At 43.7% G+C, this 23,456-nt stretch overlaps 1 protein-coding gene across 4 annotated transcripts in view; it reads left to right on the top strand.

Moving 5' to 3' along the window:
* The window catches only part of LOC311045298 (kin of IRRE-like protein 1), a 122,747-nt gene that overhangs the window by 52,448 nt on the left and 46,843 nt on the right, over positions 1 to 23,456 (top strand). For 2 of the 4 annotated variants that reach the window (XM_084057119.1, XM_084057117.1), the window contains exon 2: positions 15,778 to 15,927. In XM_084057119.1, coding sequence (XP_083913245.1) covers positions 15,778 to 15,927 — 150 coding nt within the window. Of the gene's footprint in view, positions 1 to 15,777; positions 15,943 to 23,456 lie in introns of all 4 variants that reach the window. The other 2 variants (XM_084057118.1, XM_084057116.1) reach the window with 1 other exon arrangement.

The raw sequence follows: 23,456 nt of genomic DNA, 5'->3' as shown, positions 1-23,456 counted from the left end.
GGCCAAGGACCCCCACTTTGAGAACCACTGTTCTAAACCCATGTTTAGACACTGATACAATGGAGCTTATACTGTATATACCCAGTACCTACAGTATACAGATGCTTCAAAGGGTCAAAAAGGCATGAGCGCGTTAATGGCGAAAGCCTAATTAGCGCCGCTAATAAGGTAAGGCGTCAAAGCATTAATAATGCATTAATTAGGTCGGCCCTCATACGGTATACGTAATGTTTTCTTTGTCATTGCTCTCTTTATAAAACTCCTCTACACTCTCCTTTTCCCTCCAATCCACCTTTTGTATTATATGCTGCCTTTTCTGAAAATGGCACACACACACACACACACACACACACACACACACACACACACACACACACACACACACACACACACACACACACACACACACACACACACACACACACACACACACACACACACACACACACACACACACACACACACACACACACACACACACACACACACACATGCACACGCACGCAAGCACACACACACATGCGTACACATTACACCTTACACATACAGTATACACACACACACCATATGCTCTCCCCTGGCCATGTGTTGTGTGTTGGTTGGAATGGGGGCGATTCATAACCTGAGGGCACAGCAGGGATGTGAATATGAGGAGGGGGGTCAGCGCGGTGTGCCGCGCGGGGGGGGGGGGGGGGGGGGGGGCGGGCGGTGGGGACAAGCACTCACGCCTGGGGAGTTTAGGGTTACACACCTCACCGACCACGCACCTCTTTACTCACGCATAGGAATGCGGCCATCCATTTTTCTCAACCCCATCGGTTGAGATCCAACGGTTGGACGCAAGATCATAATAATAATGAATTGCATTTTTATAGTACTTTTCCAAGTGCTCAAAGCACTTTACCATAGTTCATTCATTCATACAGGGGGGGCATTGGGAGGTGAAGCGGCGAACAGTCGACGCCAGCGTCCTCACTTTTCCCACATTCACACACCAATGGTGGCAAGCTAGTGCCGACCGATTCATTGGAGGCAATGTAGGGTTCAGTGTATTGCCCAAGGACATTTCTACACTCTACTACATCAAATTTCACCCAGGGTGAAATCAGTTGGGAGATTGGCATTGTACGTTAACCACAGTTAGGCACAGTGTCAGAATCGGGATTGAGCGTCGTGAGGCGCGTGCAGAGCGAGAGCCTTCCATAGCCGATCGAGGTTCATGTGGTTATAAGTGTACGGCTCTGACCTTTGCACTTATTTATTGAACGCACTAGTGTCCAGTATAAAAGCTGATAACCAGGTGATAACCACAGATAACATTTTAATGTTTAATCAATGTACAGTTATGCCCAGTAACATCCTTTAAAAAAAGAGTTAATTTAACTTGTGATGCAGCGTTCCCGTTCACACTGGCAGCTACAAAGCCACAGGCTACCATTCATTTTTAATGGAGGCCAGTGACATGAAGATACAAATCTACTGTCTACCATTCATTTTCAATGGAAGCCAGTGACAAAATAGCTGCTACAAAATGTACAAAGCTACAATCTAAGTTGATATTTGTAGATTTGTATCTCAAGTTGAAACCAGCTGAACGTTCTTGTAGCTTTGCAGCCGTTGTAGCTTTTGTAGCAGCAACGCATGTCGGATGTATCTTTGTATCTTCATGTTGCTTGGCTTCCATTGAAAAAGAATGGTAGGTAGCCTGTAACTTTGAAGCGGCCAGTGTGAACGCAGAACAGGGCCGTAGGAACGGGGGGGATTCGTCCCCCGTGGGCCGCGGAGCGGCCTCGCGTGGGCCGCGAACCGGTACTTGGGCTGCGAGGCCACGGGGAAAAAGAGGAGGAAAAAAAAGCCTCACGATCAGCTGTGTGAGGTGCTTGAAGGTGGAAGAGCGGCCCCACCCCCCCTCTACATTTTTGGTACCGAATTAACCGAATTAAAGTAATAAAAAACTGAAATAAAAGGGGAATAACCGCAAAATAAAAGGGGAATAACAGTGAAAAAAATCGCGGGCGCTAGTGCATGTGGGCCGGTACAAATATATCCCCCCCAACTGGGAATGGCTTCCTACGGCGTCGCAGAGTGAACGAATGTAACTAAGCAGAACCGTAAGGGTCCATTCGGTTACATTTGTACATTCTCTGAGTAATAAATGGACACTTTAACACAGAGATCTTTTTACTGTGTATGTGTAAAAATTAATTAAGCTTTAATCTAATTTTGCTCTGATTGTAATAGTGACTCGTCTCGATAAGAGTGCCTGAAGCTAAAAAGCACAAATTGTCATTGTAAAGACGGACCCCTTTACCAGTGCATTTGAACACACTTAGTTAAATTAACACTGAGGCTGTTGCTGTGTACAACATGCATGTGTGTGATTTTCTATCGACATTATAAGAGTATACACTCTCCACCCCAGGGTGCATAATGCATTCAAACATTACAAACACTTAACCCATTAAGACCGGGAAAGAATCTGTGTCTTTTTTTTATTTATTCGGCTATTAAAAAATAGCAGATATACAAGCTCATAGCGCGGCACCGAGTGCCGCGCTATGAGCTTGTAGATCTGCTATTTTTGAAAAATATTGACAATTTGAGCAAATCTTTGAATATATATATTTTTTAAAGCAAACATTTGTAACTCAAATCTTTGCTTCTGGGGATTCTACAAATGTCTTCTAAATCCTAAAAAAAATATGTTGCTGTAATCAATGGTTCTAAAACTTTTTCATGTCAAGGACCCCCAAAATTATATGAATTTTGGCCGCGGACCCCCATCTCAATTATTCTTTTCCAGGGACCCCCCAGAAGTTGTAACAGTTAAAAATGTTCGCTATGGAAAAATAGGTATTCAAAGATTTGCACACATTTTCACGATTTTTCAAAAAGAATAGCAGATCTACAAGCTCTACAAGCTATGAGCTTGTAGAGCTGCTATTTTTCGAATAGCCCAAATAAATCTTAAAACGACACAGATGCGTTTCTCGGTCTGAAAGGGTTAACCTCTGTTGTGTGAATTTGCCGTGGGAATATAATTTGTATGCAAATGTTGGAATCGCAGCAGTGGTAATTTGCTCTGTACTGTACATATCGAGTTAAATATTAATATACAGTACGGAGTTAAGTGCTCCTTCTGCGGTTAGAGAAAGTCTGAGGATGCAACATTATCTGCAAGCTCTGTGTTGTGAGAGAGAGAGCTTCTTCAGCTGCTGTGGCACAGTGGGCCATCATCACAGAACGCCTGAAGAGAATACCGCTTCCCATGCCTTGTATAATGTGCATATATACAGTTAGTATCTCATACAGTATCTATACGTGTACAGTGTCTTTTTACAGTATCTATACAGTGTCTTTTACAGTATCTATACCATGTACTGTATAACGGTGGTTCTTCAGCTTTTTCATGTCCAAGGACCCTCAAAATGATATGTATTTGGCCGCAGACCCCCCCATCTCAAAATATTGTGTTCCAGGGACCCCCAGAAGCAAAGATTTGAGTTACAAACGTTTGCTTTAAAAATATTAAAAATTTGCACAAATGTTCACGATTTTTCAAAAATAGCAGATCTACAAGCTCATAGAGCGGCACCGAGTGCCGCTCTATGAGCTTGTAGATCTGCTATTTTTGAATAGCCAAAGTAATAAAGGGGTTAAAATGATTCCGACACTTTAACACATTTCACTGGGGACCCCCTGGTACGCCCCCAAGGACCCCTGGAGGTCCCCGGACCCCACTTTGAGAACCAATGCCGTATAAGATACTGTTTACACATTATAGGTACTGAATAGTTTCTATTCAGTACCTATAATGTGTGAACAGTATCTTATACAGTATATCTTACTGTCTGTCTCTGAGTTTCATACTCCGGAGCCACAAACCAGTTAGCATACATACAGGATAACATCATATAGGTTATATTGTCACCTTCCTGAATGATAATAACTGACAAATACCGTATAAGACAGTGGTTCTCAAAGTGGGGTCCAGCAGGGTTCCTTCAGGGGGTTCTAAATGGAATGGAACGGTCTGTAACTCTGAGAGTGTATACACATGGAATTTAGTTCCATTCGTATACTCTCAGAGTTATGGGGGTCCTTGAAATGACAATGTTTTAGAACCACAACAACCCAAAGATCATCTTAAAAAATGTTCTAGTGAGCTTGAACCCTTGGTCTGGTGTAGCTCTGCTACACCAAAACACACCCAGGTGAATGTAGTGAACAACAGGCTAATGCCACGGTGAAGCCAAGGACACACACAACAAGCATAATATGTATTAACCCATTAAGGCCTGAGGTTCCGATATTCTACAAAATGTCTTTTTCTGAAAAACTTATGTTACTTAACTTATGTTTGTGGTTCTCAAGCTTCTTCATGTCAAGGACCCCCAAAATTATATGTATTTGGCCATGGACCCCCATCCCAAAATATTTTGTCCCCCCCAAGAAATAAATATTTGATTAAAACATAAAATATAGAATATATATTCGAAGATTTCCCCAAAAATAGCAGATATACAAGCTCATAGCGCGGCACCGAGTGCCGCGCTATGAGCTTGTATATCTGCTATTTTTGAATAGCCTAAGAAATCTTAAAATGACACAAATGCGTTCCCGTTCTTAATGGTTTAAAGATAATATGTCTGGACACTGTGAGGCTGTTATTGAGAATCTATCTCTCTATCACCATGCCGCCGTGTCATTACGCAATGTGCGCGCGCAAGTGCGTGCGTGCGTGCGTGTGTGCGTGTGTGCGTGTGTGTGTGTGTGTGAGACAGAGAGGACCAACAGCGTACCTACACGGTAACATTAGCCCCAGGGTACCGAGGCACAGAGGGAGGCAAAGACGTGAAGAAGGAGAGACAGGAGGAGAAATGGAGGAAAGAAGGACGATGGGGGGTGGGGTGACACACAAGAGGGAAGGGGGGGGTCGGGGTGGAGGGGGGGGAGAAAGGCAGCAGGCAAAGAGTGAGCAAAATAGAGACACGGAGGTACATGGAGGAGCAGGGAGAGAAAGTCTGGGAAAAGTGTAAGAAAGAGAGAGATGACAGTCCCTAGAACAAAGAGCCTGGAAAGAGTGATGAAATACAGAGAGTGAGAGAGAGAGGGGGAGAGAGAGAGAGAGAGAGAGAGAGAGAGAGAGAGAGAGAGAGAGAGAGAGAGAGAGAGAGAGAGGGAAGGAGAGCCCAGGGAGAAGCAAGAGAGGGAATTTGAGCAGCGGCGTATCGAGGAGGAGGAGGAGGAGGGGGGCGGGGTGGAAGTCCTCCTCACCTCCCGGAGCGAGGGATAGGAAGGAGAAATCGAGGAAAAGAAGGAGGGAGGGAGGGAGGAGGGGGGATAAAAGAGGCAGGGGAGAGACTGGGGGCGTTGAAGGAAGGAGGGAAGAAGAGGTGGTTAGAGAGGGAGAGGGAGAGAGAGAGAGAGAGAGAGAGAGAGAGAGAGAGGAGGAGAGGGAGGAAATGAAAAGGGGGGAGGCAGTGGAAGGGAGGGAGGGAGAGAGGGAGGCAGGGGATATACTAAAAAGAGAGAGAGAGAGAGAATGAGAGAGGGATGGACGAGGAGGAAGTGGAGATGAGAGACGGAAGTGGAGGAAGGAGGGAGGGATGTAGGAGGAGATGTGGAGGGGAAGGGGGGGGTAGGACCCCCGTAGGGTTAATTACATCTCTGTTCTCTGTCAGTGAGACTCTGACACAATCTGAGAGTCCTGGCTGCAGGCTGGCACACACACACACACACACACACACACACACACACACACACACACACGCACGCGCGCACACGCACGCACACGCACGCATTACTATACTTATGAGGACATCAACATAACATTTTTGGGATAGCAATTTTATGAATGCCATAAAGCATTACATTTTTTTCACTTTTTTTTTCGCAAACCAAAAGCCAGAAGAATTCAGATCTACAAGCTCACAACGCCAGCGTGCAACTAAGTAGAAAAATCAGGCATTAACTCTTAACTCTAAACCTAACTTCTAAATGTCTAATCCTGACCTGTATCTTTTCCCTAATTCTAAATCTAACTGTAAAACATCTTTTTAACTGTAAAAACATTTGATGATATTTGTGGGGACATAATATGGTCCTGACAAGTATAGAAATACACACAAACACACACACACACACAAACACACACACACACACACACACACACACACACACACACACACACACACACACACACAGGGCATGACATATAGACGCCGATCATGCAATAAACACACAAACATGCTCTTGGGCGCATACACATACAGTAAGAGCTAATGCACATAGGCGCACAAGCACAGATATACAGCGTGCATACACACAGGCACACACACACACACACACACACACACACACACACACACACACACACACACACACACACACACACACACACACACACACACACACACACACACACACACACACACACACACACACACACACACACACACACACACACACACACACACACACGAAGCAGTCTCTCCCACAGGGGAGTGAGTGCGTTGTGTTGTTCTGTATAGAGACTGGTACATTTGAGGAGGGGGGCCTCCATGGTCTAAACTTGTAAAAGCTGAGGAAGATTCTGCATAAATCATGCATAACGTGACCCATATGTAAATCACTCATGTTATATTATATAGTCGTGGATAGCGGCAGCACATCAAGGTTCTGTCCCTTGGCGGCTGGCAGGCTGATGTCTTCCTCTTTATAGGAAAACAGCCAGCAGAGCAGACTGCCCTGTTTCTTTTTTTTCTTTTTTTTTTACTGCCCTCACACACTTTATTGTCCAACAACGTCGATAAGACCACAGGTCATTATCACGTGGCCTTCACTGTAGCCTTGGGAAAAGAACAGACGCGCACGTACGTGTGTGTGTGCGTGTGTGTGCGTGTGTGTGTGCGCGTGTGTGTGTATGCTCTAACATTTTACCAGTGGTGGAAAAAGTACTCTCATTTTTTTACTTGAGTAAAAGTATCAATACTGCAGAAATGTAGAAATACTCTGTTACAAGTGAAAGGCCTTTGTTCAAATTGTTACTTGAGTAAAAGTACAAAAGTATTGGCATCAAAATATACTTAAAGTACCTAAAGGAAAAGTACTAAAATGTTTGAAAATAGCAGATCTACAAGCTCGCAACGCGTCGCGACGCGTTGCGAGCTTGTAGATTTTTTCAAATACCCTCTGTATAAAATAGGGCTAAAGTGGTTAATGTATATTTTGTGAAATAATCATTTGTATCTGCAAAGTAACTCGTAACTTAAGTATACTAGTAACACTTGTAGTGGAGTAAAAGTACAATATTTGCCTTTGCAATGTAGTGGAGTAGAAGTAAAAGGACTGAAAATTGGAAATACTCAAGTAAAGTAAAAAAATCCTCAAAATTGTACTTAAGTACAGTACTTGAGTACATGTACTTAGTTACTTTCCACCACTGCATTTCACTGTGAAACAGAACAATACAGTATTATGTGCATGCTGCAGGTTCTTATAACCTTAACCACTTTATATAAATAGGTGTCCCTATATTTACGCAAATTACAGGCGATAAGATTTTCCAGAAAATTGTCAAACATCAATAGCGGGAAGAAAAAAAACAGCAGATCTACAAGCTCACGGTGCATCGCAATGCGACAACCATGCAATGTCTTATGTAAGAGTTTAAATACCTCACACGGATCAACATTTTCAGAGTCTCAACGTTGACCTTTGTTCCACACGCCGCCAGCAGCCATTGTTTCAGCCGCTCTTCCTCAGGGATGCACGCACACTGCAACACGCCTTGCGCTCATAAGTCACCGGTGACACTACACAGTGAACAAATGGTACCGTGCCGGGCAGGCAGGAAAAAACTGGACTTGAGTTACTGTACTTGGATCGTTTCCCCCCCCCCCCCCTCGTCTCTACACCAAATCTCTTTGCCAAAAATAGTCGATCTACAAGCTCACGACGCGTCGCGTTGCGACGCGTCGTGAGCTTGTAGATCGGCTATTTTTGGTGAATAGACGTGCTGCTGGCGTTCAAGTTGTTAAACACTTAATAATAAATGATTTTTTTTCTATGGATTAGTCACCCCATGGAGACTTGAATTCATGGATATTTTTGTGTTTTTGTCGCATTCCTAAGCCAATAATTTGATGACCAGCGGACCGGTATGCAGCGGTTCCGGTATAGGAGACACACAGGAGACTCCTTGTGTCTCCTATACCGGAACTGCTGCCGGTCATCAAATTATTGGCTTAGGAATGCGACAAAAAAAAATATATATCCATGAATTCAAGTCTCCATGGGGTGACTAATCGATAGAAAAAATATGCTATTTTGGGTGTGAACTATCCCTTTAAACCATCTGATCTTAGTGAAACGGACCTGAGTTTCAACTGTACTTCAGTCTGCTCTTTGTTTCCTTCTACACCGAATATCTTCGACAGAAATAACAGTAGCTGATCACAACGTTGTGAGCTTGACTGTAGATTGGATATTTCTGGCAAATGTCCTGGGGGGTCCCTGGAACAAACTATTTTGAGATGGGGGTCGGCGGCCAAATACATATAATTTTGGGGGTCCTTGACATGAAAAACTTTGAGAACCACTGGTTTATACGACCAAACAATAAATACATATTTTACCAATCGTTTCCCTCTATCTCCATCAGCAGTTATCAGCCAAGCAGAGTTAGTGTGGTGATGTTTACCTGCAGAAACACATTGCCCTCTCGCTGTGTATTGATGATTTCACTGTTTGCTTTGGTAGACGGGGACGTTTTTTGGGACTACCAAAAACAAACAGTAAAAACACCCAAAATACAGCAAGAGGGCAATGTGTAAATATGTCATTTTGACTGATAACCTTGGCCTCCAAAACTCTCAACCCTAGTCTTCAACAGGTAGGTTTATAGCTCAGAAATAACTCAACTTTAAGTCAACACAAGTCTGCACACGGCCCTTAATCAACGTTACGGTGTGAAAGGTAATGACAGGAATACATTGTGAATTGCCAATGGTAGTACGCGCACACGCACACACACACACACACACACACACACACACACACACACACACACACACACAATTTCTGACTAAGATATATTGCCGAAAAACACACGTCTATCTGTGACCTTTGATCTTGACCCAGTTAACCCCCAGAATGTACTGTAATCAGTTGATCTATATAGACTATAGAGACCACTCACTGCCCACCGTTGCGGAAAGTCTCTCGACATTCAGTGCAGCCTCTTTTTTTTCCCCTGCAAAGTAGCTCACAGACAGACACACAAACAAACAAACAAGCCCCTGTTGGCGCGGGATCACAAGATAAATCAACAACATTTTATCTCCTCTCTGCTGGTGGGTTTTGATGACTAACTGTGATATCCTATTTTGAATTACCAATGCCTGGTGCAAGGGTGACGGCATAGTATTTTAATCCGTTAAGAGCTGAAGCCGATTCTACAAAATGTCTTCTACTGTAAATCCCAACAGAATTCTGAAAAACGTATGTTTCTATATATCAGTGGTGCTCAAACGTTTTCATGTCAAGGACCCCCACCCAACATTATATATATTTGGCCGCGGACCCCCATCTCATAAGATTTTGTTCCAGGGACCCCCAGGGGCAAAGATTTGAGTTCGCTTGAAAAGAATATATATATTCAAAGATTTGCACACATTTTCACGATATTTAAAAAAATAGCAGATCTACAAGCTCGTAACGCGGCACTCGGTGCCGCGCTACGAGCTTGTATATCTGCTATGTTTGAATAGCCCAACATGTAAAATAATGCTTTTTAGCTCAAATCCCCAAAAACACGACACAGATGCGTTCCCGGTCTTAATGGGTTAATCCGAGGCTGTAAAACTTTTTCTTTTCTTTTATTTTTTTTTCTCTCCTCTCTCCCTTCTTTCTTTTCCGGGAGAGAGTTGGCAGGCCGGTCTGCTTAGTATTCTCTTTATGGAGGCAGACAGACAGTGCCTGCACACAGTATATAGAAGAGAGTAGACACTGTCAGGATTCTGTCAGTCCAGGAGAGAGCTACAGTACATGTACTGTACCCTATAACCACTAAAGCCTGATTTATATACCCCCAAAAATAGCCGATCTACAAGCTCACAACGCTAGTGAGCTTGTAGAATGGCCACTTTCGGGGTAACAGGAATAGTGGGCACCAAGGAAGAGAGGGCACATCGATGTTAAATTGGCATTTTTTCCCCCAAAATAAAATAGTTGGAAAACAGTGATTAAAGGACGACTTCACCACTTTTCAACCTATCTTCATATAATTGGTCCTCTATAATTGGTCCTCACTAATGCTCATGATAAAATGGTACCATTTTCTTCTACTCGGTCTGTGTCTCAGAGGAGGGCTGTGGACAGTTCAGAAACCATCTACCAGTGACATCATCGATGAGGAATCCAAGCTAATAGAAACTGCAGGCTTTCTATTCCTGGAAAGTTGCAATGCAATGATAGAAGCCATTGTTCTTGCGTTAATAAAAATCTAAATAATAAACTTGAAATCTTGTTGGAAAAAAAAAATCCTGCCTAACGATGATGTCACTGGTAGACGGTTTCTGGACTGTCCTACGAGACACAGACCAAGTGAAAAAAAATGGTACCATTTTATCATGAGTATTAGTGAGGACCAATTATATGAAGATAGGTTGAAAAGTTGTGAAGTCGTCCTTTAAGTAATGTAAAGTATGCATGATTAGAACGTGCTTGAACATTCGACTAATGTTTCTACAATTCCTACACATTGCTACAAAAGCTGTAGGACGTATAAGGCCTACAGTATAGCCCGGCATTTTGGCCATAAGAAGTTGAAGGGTAAATTTAAGTCTGATAATGATGTGGCGTGAATGTACTTTACCTTATTTAACCCATTACAACCGGGCGGGAAAGTGTCATTTTTAGATTTATTTGGCTATTTTTTTTAAATAAATCGTGAAAATGTGTGCAAATCTTTGAATATACATACATTTTTAGCTCAAATTAACTCAAGTTGCTTCTGGGGGTCCCTGGAACAACATATTTTAATATGGGGGTCCGCGGCCAAATACATTTTGGGGGTCCTTGACATGAAAAGGTTTGAGAACCACTGATATAGAAACATACGTTTTTCCAAAAAGAAAAGAAGTAGGATTTAGAAGACATTTGTAGAATCCCAAGAAGCAAATATTAGATTTTTTTTTTTAAATAGCAGATCTACAAGTTCATAGTGCGGCACCGAGTGCTTGTATATCTGCTATTTTTGAATAGCCCAAAGAAATCTTAAAATGACACACAGATGCGTTCCCCGGTCTTAAAGGGTTAAGACCATTTTCCAAATTCTTTATAGTTTTATATTTTGGAATGTCTCGCCCTGCAGGATATGAAATCTGTTTGTGTCTGGGTGCATGTAGAACAATGATTAGCCTTGTTAAAGTCATTTTTTTGGTGTGATAAGAGACGCCTTGATAAGAAACCAATCACGCTCCACGTAATGACAATAATATGAAAATCCCATTGATTTGCAGAAAAAAAGAGCAACTACATTTTAAGAACGCGCTATAAGCCTGCTATCGGCACCGCTGAAATCAAGATATCCATCGTTTATACGAAGCCACTACAGAGGAGAACCATGTTACAACATCAAAGTGGAGTCACAGAAGAATAAAGACTTTTTTTTCTTTTTAATACTTCATTATAAAGGAGCCTTCCCGTGGAAATAACGTGACGGCTCCCGTAATCCTCCTGACAAATCAGGAAATCTCCCCCGTTTGTTGGAGCGCTTTGTGTCTGAATCCCCATGAGATCCTCCCTCCCCACACCCCCCCCCCCCTCCCCGCCCCGGACCCTCTTTATTAACCCGTTCTGCCTTAATTAGCTAATAGGATTGTTTTAACCGTGATCCAAGAAAAGAATAGCCCCCAGGAAGACAAACACCAACTCTGTGCGCGCGCACGTGTGCAAGCGTGTGCGTGCGCCGTGCGTGCGTGCGTGCACATGTGTGTGTGTGTGTGTGTGTGTGTGTGTGTGCATAACAAGGTTAGCATGTACGCTAGATTGCACAACATGCATATACTGTATAATAGTGTACAGTACGTCTCAATATGTGCATTAACATGCCAAGTTGGTGGAGGACGTGCATGTGCGTGTGTATGATTGAAGTTTGTGTTAGCTGTGTGCGTGTGTGTGTGAGTGTGTGCGTGTGAGTGTGAGTGTGCGCGTGTGTGTGTGTGTGCGCACACACGTGCGCGTGCATGTGCGTGCATGCACGTGTGTTGTGTACAGTATAATCACGCACTGTGTGTACGGCGCTGTGTGTGTGTGTGTGTGTGTGTGTGTGTGTGGACGGTGCACGCGGCCGGCGTGTGCGTCTCACTACAGTATGTGTAAATGCAGTACATTTATATGCACCATGTCATCTGCGGCACACACACACACACACACACACACACACACACACACACACACACACTCCGGTTTGGTTCCATCCCCCTTAATTAATGCGCCCTCCTGCAAGAGTGCCAGTGGAATATGAAACCATTTTACCTGATGATGCAAACGAATGAAAACAGCACTCTGCTCCCCCCCCACTCCCCCCCCCTCCCCCCTCACCTGACAAATAGTTCCTTATTCCAGTGTTGTTATCCCTGAGTGATTTATTCTCGGTTTACAGTGCCGGGCCCGTGCCGTGCATCGAAATTAGGCGATCTACAAGCTCACGACGCGTCCCCACCGCGACCCGCGGTGAGCTTGCAGATTGCCTATTTTCAACTAGGCACAAATCAGGCTTTAACCCATTAAGACCGGGAACGCATCTGTGTGTCATTTTAAGATTTTTTTGGGGCTATTCAAAAACAGCAGATCTACAAGCTCATAGTGCGGCACCGAGTGCCGCACTATGAGCTTGTAGATCAGCTATTTTTGGGAAAAAAATAGAACATTTGTGAAAATCTTTGAATATTCATATATTTTTTGTAACTCAAATCTTTGTTTCTGGGGGTCCCTGGAAAAAAAATATTTTACAAATGTTCGCTTTAAAAATATATATATTTAAAGATTTGGACACATTTTCGATGATTTTTCAAAAAAATGCAGATCTACAAGCTTGTATATCTGCTATTTTTGAATAGCCAAAGAAATCTTAAAATGACACACAGATGCGTTCCCGGATTCAATGGGTTAAGCGTGGTGCGCATGGCCCCCTCGCAGCCCAACGTGTTTTCTCGTTTCGTTTAATTGGTGTTTTTGGCGACGCGACGCCCGCCACAAGGCTTTTGTCTGCGCGGGAACTGTGCATGTAAGCACATCTTTTGTAGGAAGATGAGAAAAGAGGAGGCTGTTCCGCAGCTTACCCATGATTTTGTTTTTTCTCGCACAAGCCGTGTGCTTACAAAATGGCACAATATTTGGCACGAGCGCGTGCACACGTACGCACGCATGCACACGTTTGTATTAGTGCGCTCGGGAGGACATAACAATTTTAGGACGGTGATGTCTTATGAATGCATTTAAAAAATATATCATGTTCTGCCATGTAGAAAAATAGCCGATCTACAAGCTCACGTTGTGCGGAACGTGTGGAACATTGTGAGCTTGTAGATCTGCTATTTTCGGTACACAACGATGCCGTGCAACTAATGATAAATCCACCATAATTTCAGCCCTAACCATAAAACCATTTCTCTTGTGAGAACACACGCGCGTGCACGCACACGCACACACATGCACACGCACACCATCATCATGTCAGTGCCTTCACATCACGTATGCATACAGTGCATGTACTGTAAAGTACAATACTGAACTGTAAACACAGACTCATACTAGTGCATGTGCTTGGCAACTCATTTACCTCCTCATGCATTATGTCTGCAAAAACTAAAGATACAGTACAAAAATGTGCAATAGCCTGATGTGTTCTGGGGACTATATCTTCTCTGTGAGGAAATGAGTTCCAGCAGAATTCCAACAAAACAAAATCTTTGCTTCAGAAATGTTATTGTGGGCCCTGACCATGTCCTCAACTGCCCCCCCCCCCCCAATATCCGCATTAAATAAAAGATATATACACTGGTAGAAGGCTCTCCAGAAGCCATAAAGATAAGGAAAGAAAGATAACTCCATGACAAAAAACACTTCTGGAGCAACGATGTGACGGTAAAACCATGATCAATCAGTGAAATGAAACCTAAAAGTTAAGCAAAGAAAACCAGATGTATATTGGTTCACACACGTAAAGTAGAGAAAAGCCTGTATTGTCTTCACTGTGGTATTCTGAAACCATCTCTCCATCTACCTCATCTCATAGAAAGACAATCGAAATAGAAAAGAGCAGAGTTAGAATAGCGTAGAGACAGAAAGATAATGGTTCTTAAAAGGTTCTTCAAAATGCTATATGGTTCCACAAAGAACCATCAACTACTAAAGAACCATATTGATCTAGCGAATGGTTCTTCATGGGCCCGGCACTTCATCTAGTTCTAGAGAACCTTTTTTTGTCAAAGTTCTTTGAGGAACCTTTGAACTCTTAAACCATGTCTTAATAGCCAGACATTAATTGAAAATAGCAGATCTGCTATTTTCAACAAATACATTTCAGCCGGTTGATGAAGTTTATACAGTTTAAGGGGTTTGGGTTCTTTATAGAACCATTCAAATAAATGGTCTGAAAGGTTCTTTCTGGAACAAAAAATGGTTATTCTATGGCATCACTCCAAGAACCAGTTTTGGTTCCAGTTGGCACCTTTATTTTTCTGTGTGTAGATGCTTTGTTGGAATGTGGACGTCTGAATTTTGCTTTGAATGTAAAAACAATGAATGCAAATTGAATGGGAACAGCATGTCTCCAATGTCGATCTGGGTTCTTGGTTCATGTGGCCAGCCTGTGATATCAGTCGTCTATGGCAGTGGTTCTCAACCTTTTAAGGCAGCGACCCCCCAAAATAATCCTATTTGAACTGGGGACCCCCAACCCTGACAAGCACTTGGAATTGTAGGAGTTGATGCATTACATGTAGTTTGACTCGGTTCCACAGATAAGGATTGTGAAAATAGCTGATCTACAAGCTCACAACGCCTGTGTGCACACGAAGGTGCACACTGACAGGTGCTGATCAGTCCAGCAGTTTTGCGAGAGACACGCAGACAGACAGAAAAACAGACCCTCTTCTAGACGGCTAGACTTCTGCAGAGCAATGCTGAAAATAGCCAGTCTACAACAAGCTCACAATGCCTCGCATCGCAATGAGCTATTCAATTGTTTGCATTTTCTTTTTGTTGCCTGTATAAAGACATTCTCAAAACAGGTGGTTTTAATCCTACTGTGTGTGCTTGTTGCGTGCGTGCGTGCGTGCGTGCGTGTGTGCATGCGTGCGTGCGTGCGTGCGTGTGTATGCACGTGCGTGCACGTGCGTGCCATGCGTGCGTGCGTGTGTGGAACATTTGTAGAAACACCATACATACAAACAATGCAGAACTTTGCAAAAGCTTATCCCAAGCTAACCTTTCCTATGTGGATATATATATAGGCTAACTATTTCCAACAGCAAATGCACAATTCGTACAGCATGGTTTAGTAAGTTAGACTTCCCTCAGTTGCTATGTAACAGCATCTGTGTACACATCATTTCTATCCCCTTTTAATTGAACGTAATCATTTTGTTTTGATTGTATTGTTCCGCTTTTGCTTTGGCAACGTAAACGTATGTTTTCTCATGCCAATATAAAGCCCTTTGAATTGCATTGAATTGAATCGAACCGAATTGTGTGCGTCTCCTCCAGGCTGGTGCGTGCGTTTCTCCCAGGAGCCAGCAGACCAGTCGGTGGTGCTGGGAGAGAAGGTGGCCCTGTCCTGCGTGGTCTTCAACTACACGGGCATCGTCCAGTGGACCAAGGATGGGCTGGCCCTGGGGATCGGAGAGGGCCTGCGAGGTGAGATCGGGGCCTGTACGCAAACCTTTTTCTCAACCTTCTTCCATTTCAAGAACCACTAGTTTCATACAGTATGCATTAGCTCAGGGGTCTTCAACGGGGGGTCCGGGACCCCTAGGGGGGTCCTCAGAGCAATCTTTGTGTGATTGGAAATTATGTATTTTTACATTAACCACTTAAGCCTAACATCCCTATTTTGAGGAGAACTTTAGCCAAAAATAGCAGATCTTCAAGCTCACAACGCCTCGCGCTGCGAGGCATTGTGAGCTTGTAGATCTGCTATTTTCAGCAAGGATGGTAGAGGGGGAAAAAAGAGCAGACAAAGTACAGAGCCTATATGGTCAAGCATTGAGGGTTTAAAAGGTTAAATGGCAGACAATACACTGATGATAGTGCTGTTAAACAAGTCTGAAGCTATCCATGAAATCTATGAAAAAGTTTAATCTGCAACACAATTTTATATAATATGTAGTGGGGGGGGGGGGTCCCTGCTTCATCTCTTTCTCTCACCTAAGGGGTCCCTGGGCTGAAAAACGTTGAAGACCCCTGCATTAGCCTCTCGGACCCACATTTGTTACCATTTTGTTTTCGGGCACCCCAATCTCTCTACTGTGAAATTCTCAGTGTTAATTTAACTCTGACCCCTGGGGAGGTCCCCGGACCAGACATTGAGAGTGCCGTGTCGTATACAGCATAAAGGAGGTTATATTATCTTGATGATACCACAACGTCACACAAAAGCATCAAAAATAGCAGATCCACCAGCTCGAAACGCTGAGCGAAGCGACGCGTTTCGAGCTTGTCGATCGGCTATTTTTGATACTTTTGAATTTCAACCCTGAAAAGTCACAGTTTTTGACATATGAGGTTTCCACCCTGACAGAGACGACGTGTACATTTCAGAATTTCAACATTCCTTGCTAAAAGTTAAATATAAAAACTCAGCCAGAGGGGAAAGAAAATCTTACACTGCAGACAAAAAAAACAAAAAAAACAGACTTCACTTTTTTTTACATTTCATCCATTTATATTAGGGGCGACACTTTTATCCAGAGTGACTTACAATGAAGTGCTGCAGTAAGAATATGCGACATTTGCAGCCAGCATTAACAATCAGCCCTGATAACACAAAGACTGTGTGAGCGCCGAGGGGGGAAAAGGAGGCTGTACAAGCCGTCAGGGGGTCTAGTGGTTTCGACTGTGGGCTAGTATTGTAATCTGAGGGTCACAGTTTCCATCATCCCCCCCTTACAAGAGCCAGTGTGTCAGTCACCACCACCGGCGCTGCTGTGTCCTGGCATACTGTTACTGTGATCAAGACATTGAACTGTGTGCTGTGCTACCAGTCCCCGAGTCCCCATGGCTGCCGGCTAGCTGGCGCGGCGCGCTGTGCAGCTAAAAAGTCCTGTAGTAATAATGTACTGTATAGCACTTGATGTTGGTCACTCTGGAAAAAAAAGGTTCCCTGAAAGTTCCTGTAGAGATTTATGTATAGGCAAAAAACTATTGAGGAGGGGGGGCGGGGGAGGGGGGGCGGAACCGCTGGCCTATACCGGTCCGGGCACCTATAGGCTGTAATGCTAGCCTGACAGCGCACCGCGAGTTCGAGTCCCGTTACCGACGAACTTTGCTGTATGTCACTCCCCGTCTCTCTCCTCCCCGTTTTCTGTCTCCACTTACTATCAATAAAGGCAAAAAGCCAAAAATATATATTAAAAAAAAACTATTGAGGAGGGAGACCACTTTGCAACACAATACCGTTAAGCCAACCATTGGTCAGTGGTCAATAACCAGTACATACATCCAGATATAGAGATTCATTTAGGTACAATGTTATAGAGAAGAATGATTTGTTGTTTTTGTTGTACAATAGTGTTGTGCACTGAGAATAGCCGATCACCACCATCATAAAAGGTATAGCATCCGTGCCGTGTTGTGAGCTTGTAGATTGGCTATTTTCCGTGCTTTCCGTACTTTGAAGAATAAATAGGGCTTTACGCTGACAGTATTTTTCTTTTTTTGTTTTAAATAGCTCTAAATTCCCATAGCAGTCATTGCTATAGACTAAAGTGTTTGTTCAGTAACAGGGTTCTCTCAAGCTCCAGCAGAAAATACATTTTCAGGTCAGGATACCAGTTTCATCCAATCAGGGGAGAGAAGTCATACTACAGTACGAGATAAACAAGTGAAATTGGAGCTGGCGAAACAAACAAACGAGCAGACACAGCTGGAACTGGAACACTAGCTGATGAATGATCTTTGTGGCGCTCTCTCTCTCTCCTGATTGGATGAAACTATTTCACCTGAAAAGCTATTTTCTGTTTAGTCTGAGAGACGAGGAGACCCCGTTACTGAGCAAACACTTCACAGCAAATGATTACTATCAGAATATAGAGCTTTCGTTTTAGTTTTAACCCAAAAATATCACTTACTGCACAGCAAGCATCTTTCGGCCTCAAAACATTTACAGGAGCTTTAGATTGCCACTATCTTTGTCCTCACTAAGTTTGCCAAGTTCTATGAATATCCTAATGAGACGTAACCCCCGCGATCACGTTCACCTAATAATCAATAACCAGTGCTGGAAAAATAACTCCAATGTTTCACTTAAGTAAAAGTATCAATACTGCAATGTAGAAGTACTCTGTTACTCTGTAAAAGTCCGGAATAAAACATTTACTTGAGTAAAAATGCAAAAGTATTGGTATCAAAATGGACTTAAAGTTTCAAAAGTAAAAGTACTGAAATGTTAAAATAGCCGATCTACAAGCTTACAACGCGTCGCATCGCGACGCGTTGTGAGCTTGTAGATCTGCTATTTTCAAATAGCCATGTTTAAAACGGGGCTAAAGCGGTTAATGCATGTTATATTATGTAATAATTTATATCTGCAAAGTAACTGGTAACTAAAGTTTTCAAATAATTGTAGTGGAGTAAAAGTATAATATTTGCCTCTGAGATGTAGTGGAGTAGAAGTAAAAGTATAGACAATTTGAAATACTCCAGGAAAGTAAAAGTACCTCAAAATTGGACTTAAGTACAGTACTTGAGTAAATGTCCTTAGTTACTTTACACCACTGTCAATAGCAATAATTCATCCACACACATTCGATCCCCCACAATTTGAGAAAATCCAAAGGGAAACTGATCGAGACATTAAACCACCAAACGCACACTGCGGTGAAAACAAAGGAGCCAGTCACTTACTGTACGTTGTGTCAGTTTGCTCGCCACCAGTTCCGGGTCCCTGACACATAGTGCCCAGCCAGCCTCATCCTTCTCGCTCTGACCTTGTTGTCTGGGACCTGTGGGAGGCCCCTGTAAGAGGTCCTTGTTTTTGACGTGGTCCGCCTCATGTGACACAAAAGTGCCATTCGTAGCATTCTTGTGTATAGATGCCGTATCCAGGGCCTTTTCCTGTGGTGCTGTGAGCGTCCTTGTCTCAGGCCCCCAAACAGCAGCACTGACTCCACTGTGAGGGTCCATGTCTCAGCCCCATACAGCAGCAGCAGCACTGACTCCACTATGAGGGTCCATGTCTCAGCCCCATACAGCAGCGCTGACTCCACTGTGAGGGTCCATGTCTCAGCCCCATACAGCAGCACTGACTCCACTTTGAGGGTCCATGTCTCAGCCCCATACAGCAGCACTGACTCCACTTTGAGGGTCCATGTCTCAGCCCCATACAGCAGCACTGACTCCACTGTAGCTACGAACACTTGAGGTTATCTCCCATGTCAGTTTTCAAAAGACTACACAAAAAAAACACAGTCTTTTTGTCTTTACAATTATGCATACAAGGTACATCGCCTCTAAGTTCAAAATGCATAAAGTAGAAAGAGTGTACACATGCACACACCCACGGAAAAACAGGGAAACTTCACTATACGTTCCTATATAGTAAAAATGTGACAACATTTTTTAGGTTATCCCTTCATCATCAGTGCCAAACAACATGGACAGCACACCTGACTCCAATTACAAATACCTGATTAGGTCAATCCCACAGTGCAGGTGCACACATCTAACAGGTCAAATTGTCTGCTAGAAGCCATGTTTCTCAACGTCTGGTCCGGGGCCCACCAGGGGTCCAAATGGAACCTTACGGGTCTGTAACTCTAAGAGAGTGAACAAATGGAACCTTTTTTTCTCCTTGTATTTTTTTTAAATCTCTGGGACCCCAATCTGCACTGTAAAAGTCTCTGTGATAATTTAACTCTGAGTGTGTACAAATGCAATTTTTGCACTCTCAGCGACAGCGTTATAGACCCATAGAGGTCCATTTGGACACCCTGGTGTTCCCCAGAAACTGGCATTGAGAAACTGAGTGCTAGAGCCAGACAACTGAGTGCTAATAGGCCACATGCAAGCCTACTGTACATCAGGAAAATATGAAGAGATTACAGTTGAATAATACAATGAGAAGCCAAATCAGTGCGTTGAATTTTTAAACAGATGCACGGGCACCCGCTTTTGATTATGGACTTAATTACACTCTCTTGGATATATTCAATTGCAATGCTCGCTCACACAAGCAGACATAAACACACGCACGCATGCACACACACACAAACAAACAAACAAATGTACACAAGTGATGATCTGAGATGTGATGTGAAGTTCATGTTCAACTCAATTTAATTCACAAGTTCACTAAAGGTCATTGCACCACCCCCTTTTCTCTCGCTCTGCCCCTCCCTCTCTCTCTCTCTGCATGTCTCTAGCATTTTACTGTACTCATCCTCCCTTCTCTCTCTCTCTCTCTCTCTCTCTCTTTATCTCTCTCTCTCTGCTCTTTGTCCTTGCAATGTCTTTCAAGTGAGGAGTCAGCGACTTCAACATCATGGATTTGATAAACACCTCATTCTCTATTCTCTATTCTATTTCTTTCTTTCTTTCTTTCTTTCATTCATGCTTTTGTCTCGTCGTCATCCCCCGTCCGGCCCTCGGTTCTCTCTCTCTCCATTCTTCTCCTCTCCTCCTCGCTTCACAAACGCGTCCATGAGGTCCTTTTGTCCCTTTCCCAACATGTTTTGTCAGCACGCCTCCGTGAAACACACACATACACGCTGCTGTCAAAGTCTCCCCTTCGCCTGCTGCCTGCCTCCAACATCCCCGTGCATTCCTGCTATTTCTGAGACTCTGATGGTGAAACAGCCCCCTCACAGTCAAATCCTCTGTTTTTTTTTTTTTACTTTTTACCATTTTTTCTCCACAATTTAGCCGTTATGCCAATAGGCTCTATGCACAGCAGTCATATTGTCACTTCCTTCACAGGTGTTACCAATGATACTAATGAAGGCTCTGTCCCATTTAGTGTAGCACAGTGGTTCCCAAACCTTTGAATTTCAAGGACCCCCATAACTCTGAGAGAGTACAAATGGAACCAAATCAGAGGAGGATTACCCAACGGGCCGACTTGGCCCAGGCCCAGGGGCCCCTGAGCTAGGGGGGCCCCTGAGCTTGAGCCTTTTTTTTTTTTTAATAAAAAAAAATGTTAACATATTTTTTTAACAATTTTAACATAAAAAAACCCTAATAATTTCCCTTATTAACCGCAATATAACCGAACAATTTCTTTGTATTTAAGTTATAGGTAAAACATACATTATATTAGCCTATCTGCCGCCGTGCACAGACGTTTTTAACCGAAAAAAACCCTATTAATTTCCATTATTAACCGAGATTTAACCGCAAAAATTTCGCGCGCGAACTGCGCGTGCACGCACCCACGGAAGGGGGCGGGGGGGCCTTTTGCGTGTCTCGGCCCAGGGGCCCGTTTCTTCCTAATCCGCCTATGAACCAAATGGACCCTTACGGGTCCATTTGGTTCCATTTGTACACTCTCAGAGTTACACAGGCCTTTTGGAACCCCCTCAAGGCACCACAAGGGTCCCTGAACCCCAATTTTAGACCCACTGGTGTTGCAGAGTGTTTCCAGAGAGCCAACGTGCACAATATCAGCACCCTGACTCTGTTTGACCAGAATGGAACAGGGCCTTCATTAGTATCATTTGTAACACCTGTGAAGGAAGTTACAATATGGCTGCTGTGCATAGAGCCTATCGATTCCTCCCCACACACATTTCTGTGCGTTGTCACTGCCGTTGCATTCTACTGGCTCCTACCTGCCAGTGAGGAGCCTCCACCGGGAGGACGTTTGATTGAAACCTTTATTTCAGGGAAATCCCATTGAGACCTGGGTCTCTTTTTCAATGGTGCCCTGGCCTGTGTACAAAAAGAGCATTTACAACAATGGTTTTACAGACATGACAAAGACAACAAGGTACACAAATAAAATAAAAAAGGTTGCAAAAATTATTCGTCCTACTCTTCCCGCCCAACACTCCCTGCTGGCAGATGCCCATTTCTAGCTCTGTAAGTGTACGAATGTGACCCTTCTGGTCCATTTGGTCACATTTGTACACTCGCAGAGTTAAATGACGCCAGAGTTCTGTTTTTTATTTTTTACTGTATATAGGAGAAGGCTGTTGCTACAGTATAATAATAATAATGCCACTTATGGATTTACACGCACTGGGAAACATTTGATGACGAGCGTAGGTGTTGGGTATTGTGTAGCAGCGAACGCGTATACCTGCGCTCGGCGCTCACCCACACATGAGATGGTATTATTCATTCACCGAGGCGCGAGTACATATATATTTCAAATTACATCAGCGCGCGTGGGGGCACACGCATTGACGCACGCTCACACTCACACATTCACACTAACACTCACACACTCACGCGCACACACGCTAGTATTGGCTTCCCTCTCACCTGTGACTCACACTAGAGCTCAGTGAGAGGGCTTAGTGACGGGAATGAGCTTATATGCTCCCATCATTACCGTGGTACAATTAAACTGATATGTGTGTGTGTGTGTGTGTGTGTGTGTGTGTGTGTGTGTGTGTGCGTGCGTGTGCGTGCGTGAATGTGTAGTGTACTGTACTGTATGTGGGTGTTGCTTTCTATGCAGATAAATCAAACAATGTATATATCATGTATATATTATGTCTTTTCCAAGCTTGCCCCTAATATTAGTCTGACTCTCATGTACTGCATAATGAATGCGAGATATGCAAACACACGCACGGGCGCTTTGCATTCCATGCATGCTTACACACATGCACACGGGTACACGTGCGTGTGTGCGTGTGCGCGTGCACGCACACGCACACGCACACACACACACACACACACACACACACACACACACACACACACACACACACACACACACACACACACACACACACACACATACACACGCCTCCCATCCGTTTAGCAGCACCTGCAGGCATCAGTGCATGGTGTCAGTTCATTGTTCCTGTGTGTGTGTGTGCTTGTATAGTAGAGTGTGTTGTGAGGTGCTCCAGTGGATGATGTAATATCCACCAATACTTACCGTAGTTACCCCCCCTGCACCCCCTCTAAACTACTGCCTGTCTCTCTGGCTTTCTGCCCATCTGCCAGCCTGCCTGTCTTTCTGCCTTTCTGTCTGTCTGTCTGCCTGCCTGTCTCTC

The sequence above is a fragment of the Gymnoscopelus microlampas genome (genome assembly GCF_963454915.1).
Source record: "Gymnoscopelus microlampas genome assembly, chromosome: 5".
In the NCBI taxonomy this organism is placed as follows: domain Eukaryota; kingdom Metazoa; phylum Chordata; class Actinopteri; order Myctophiformes; family Myctophidae; genus Gymnoscopelus; species Gymnoscopelus microlampas.
This window is presented reverse-complemented; position numbering and strand designations above follow the sequence as displayed.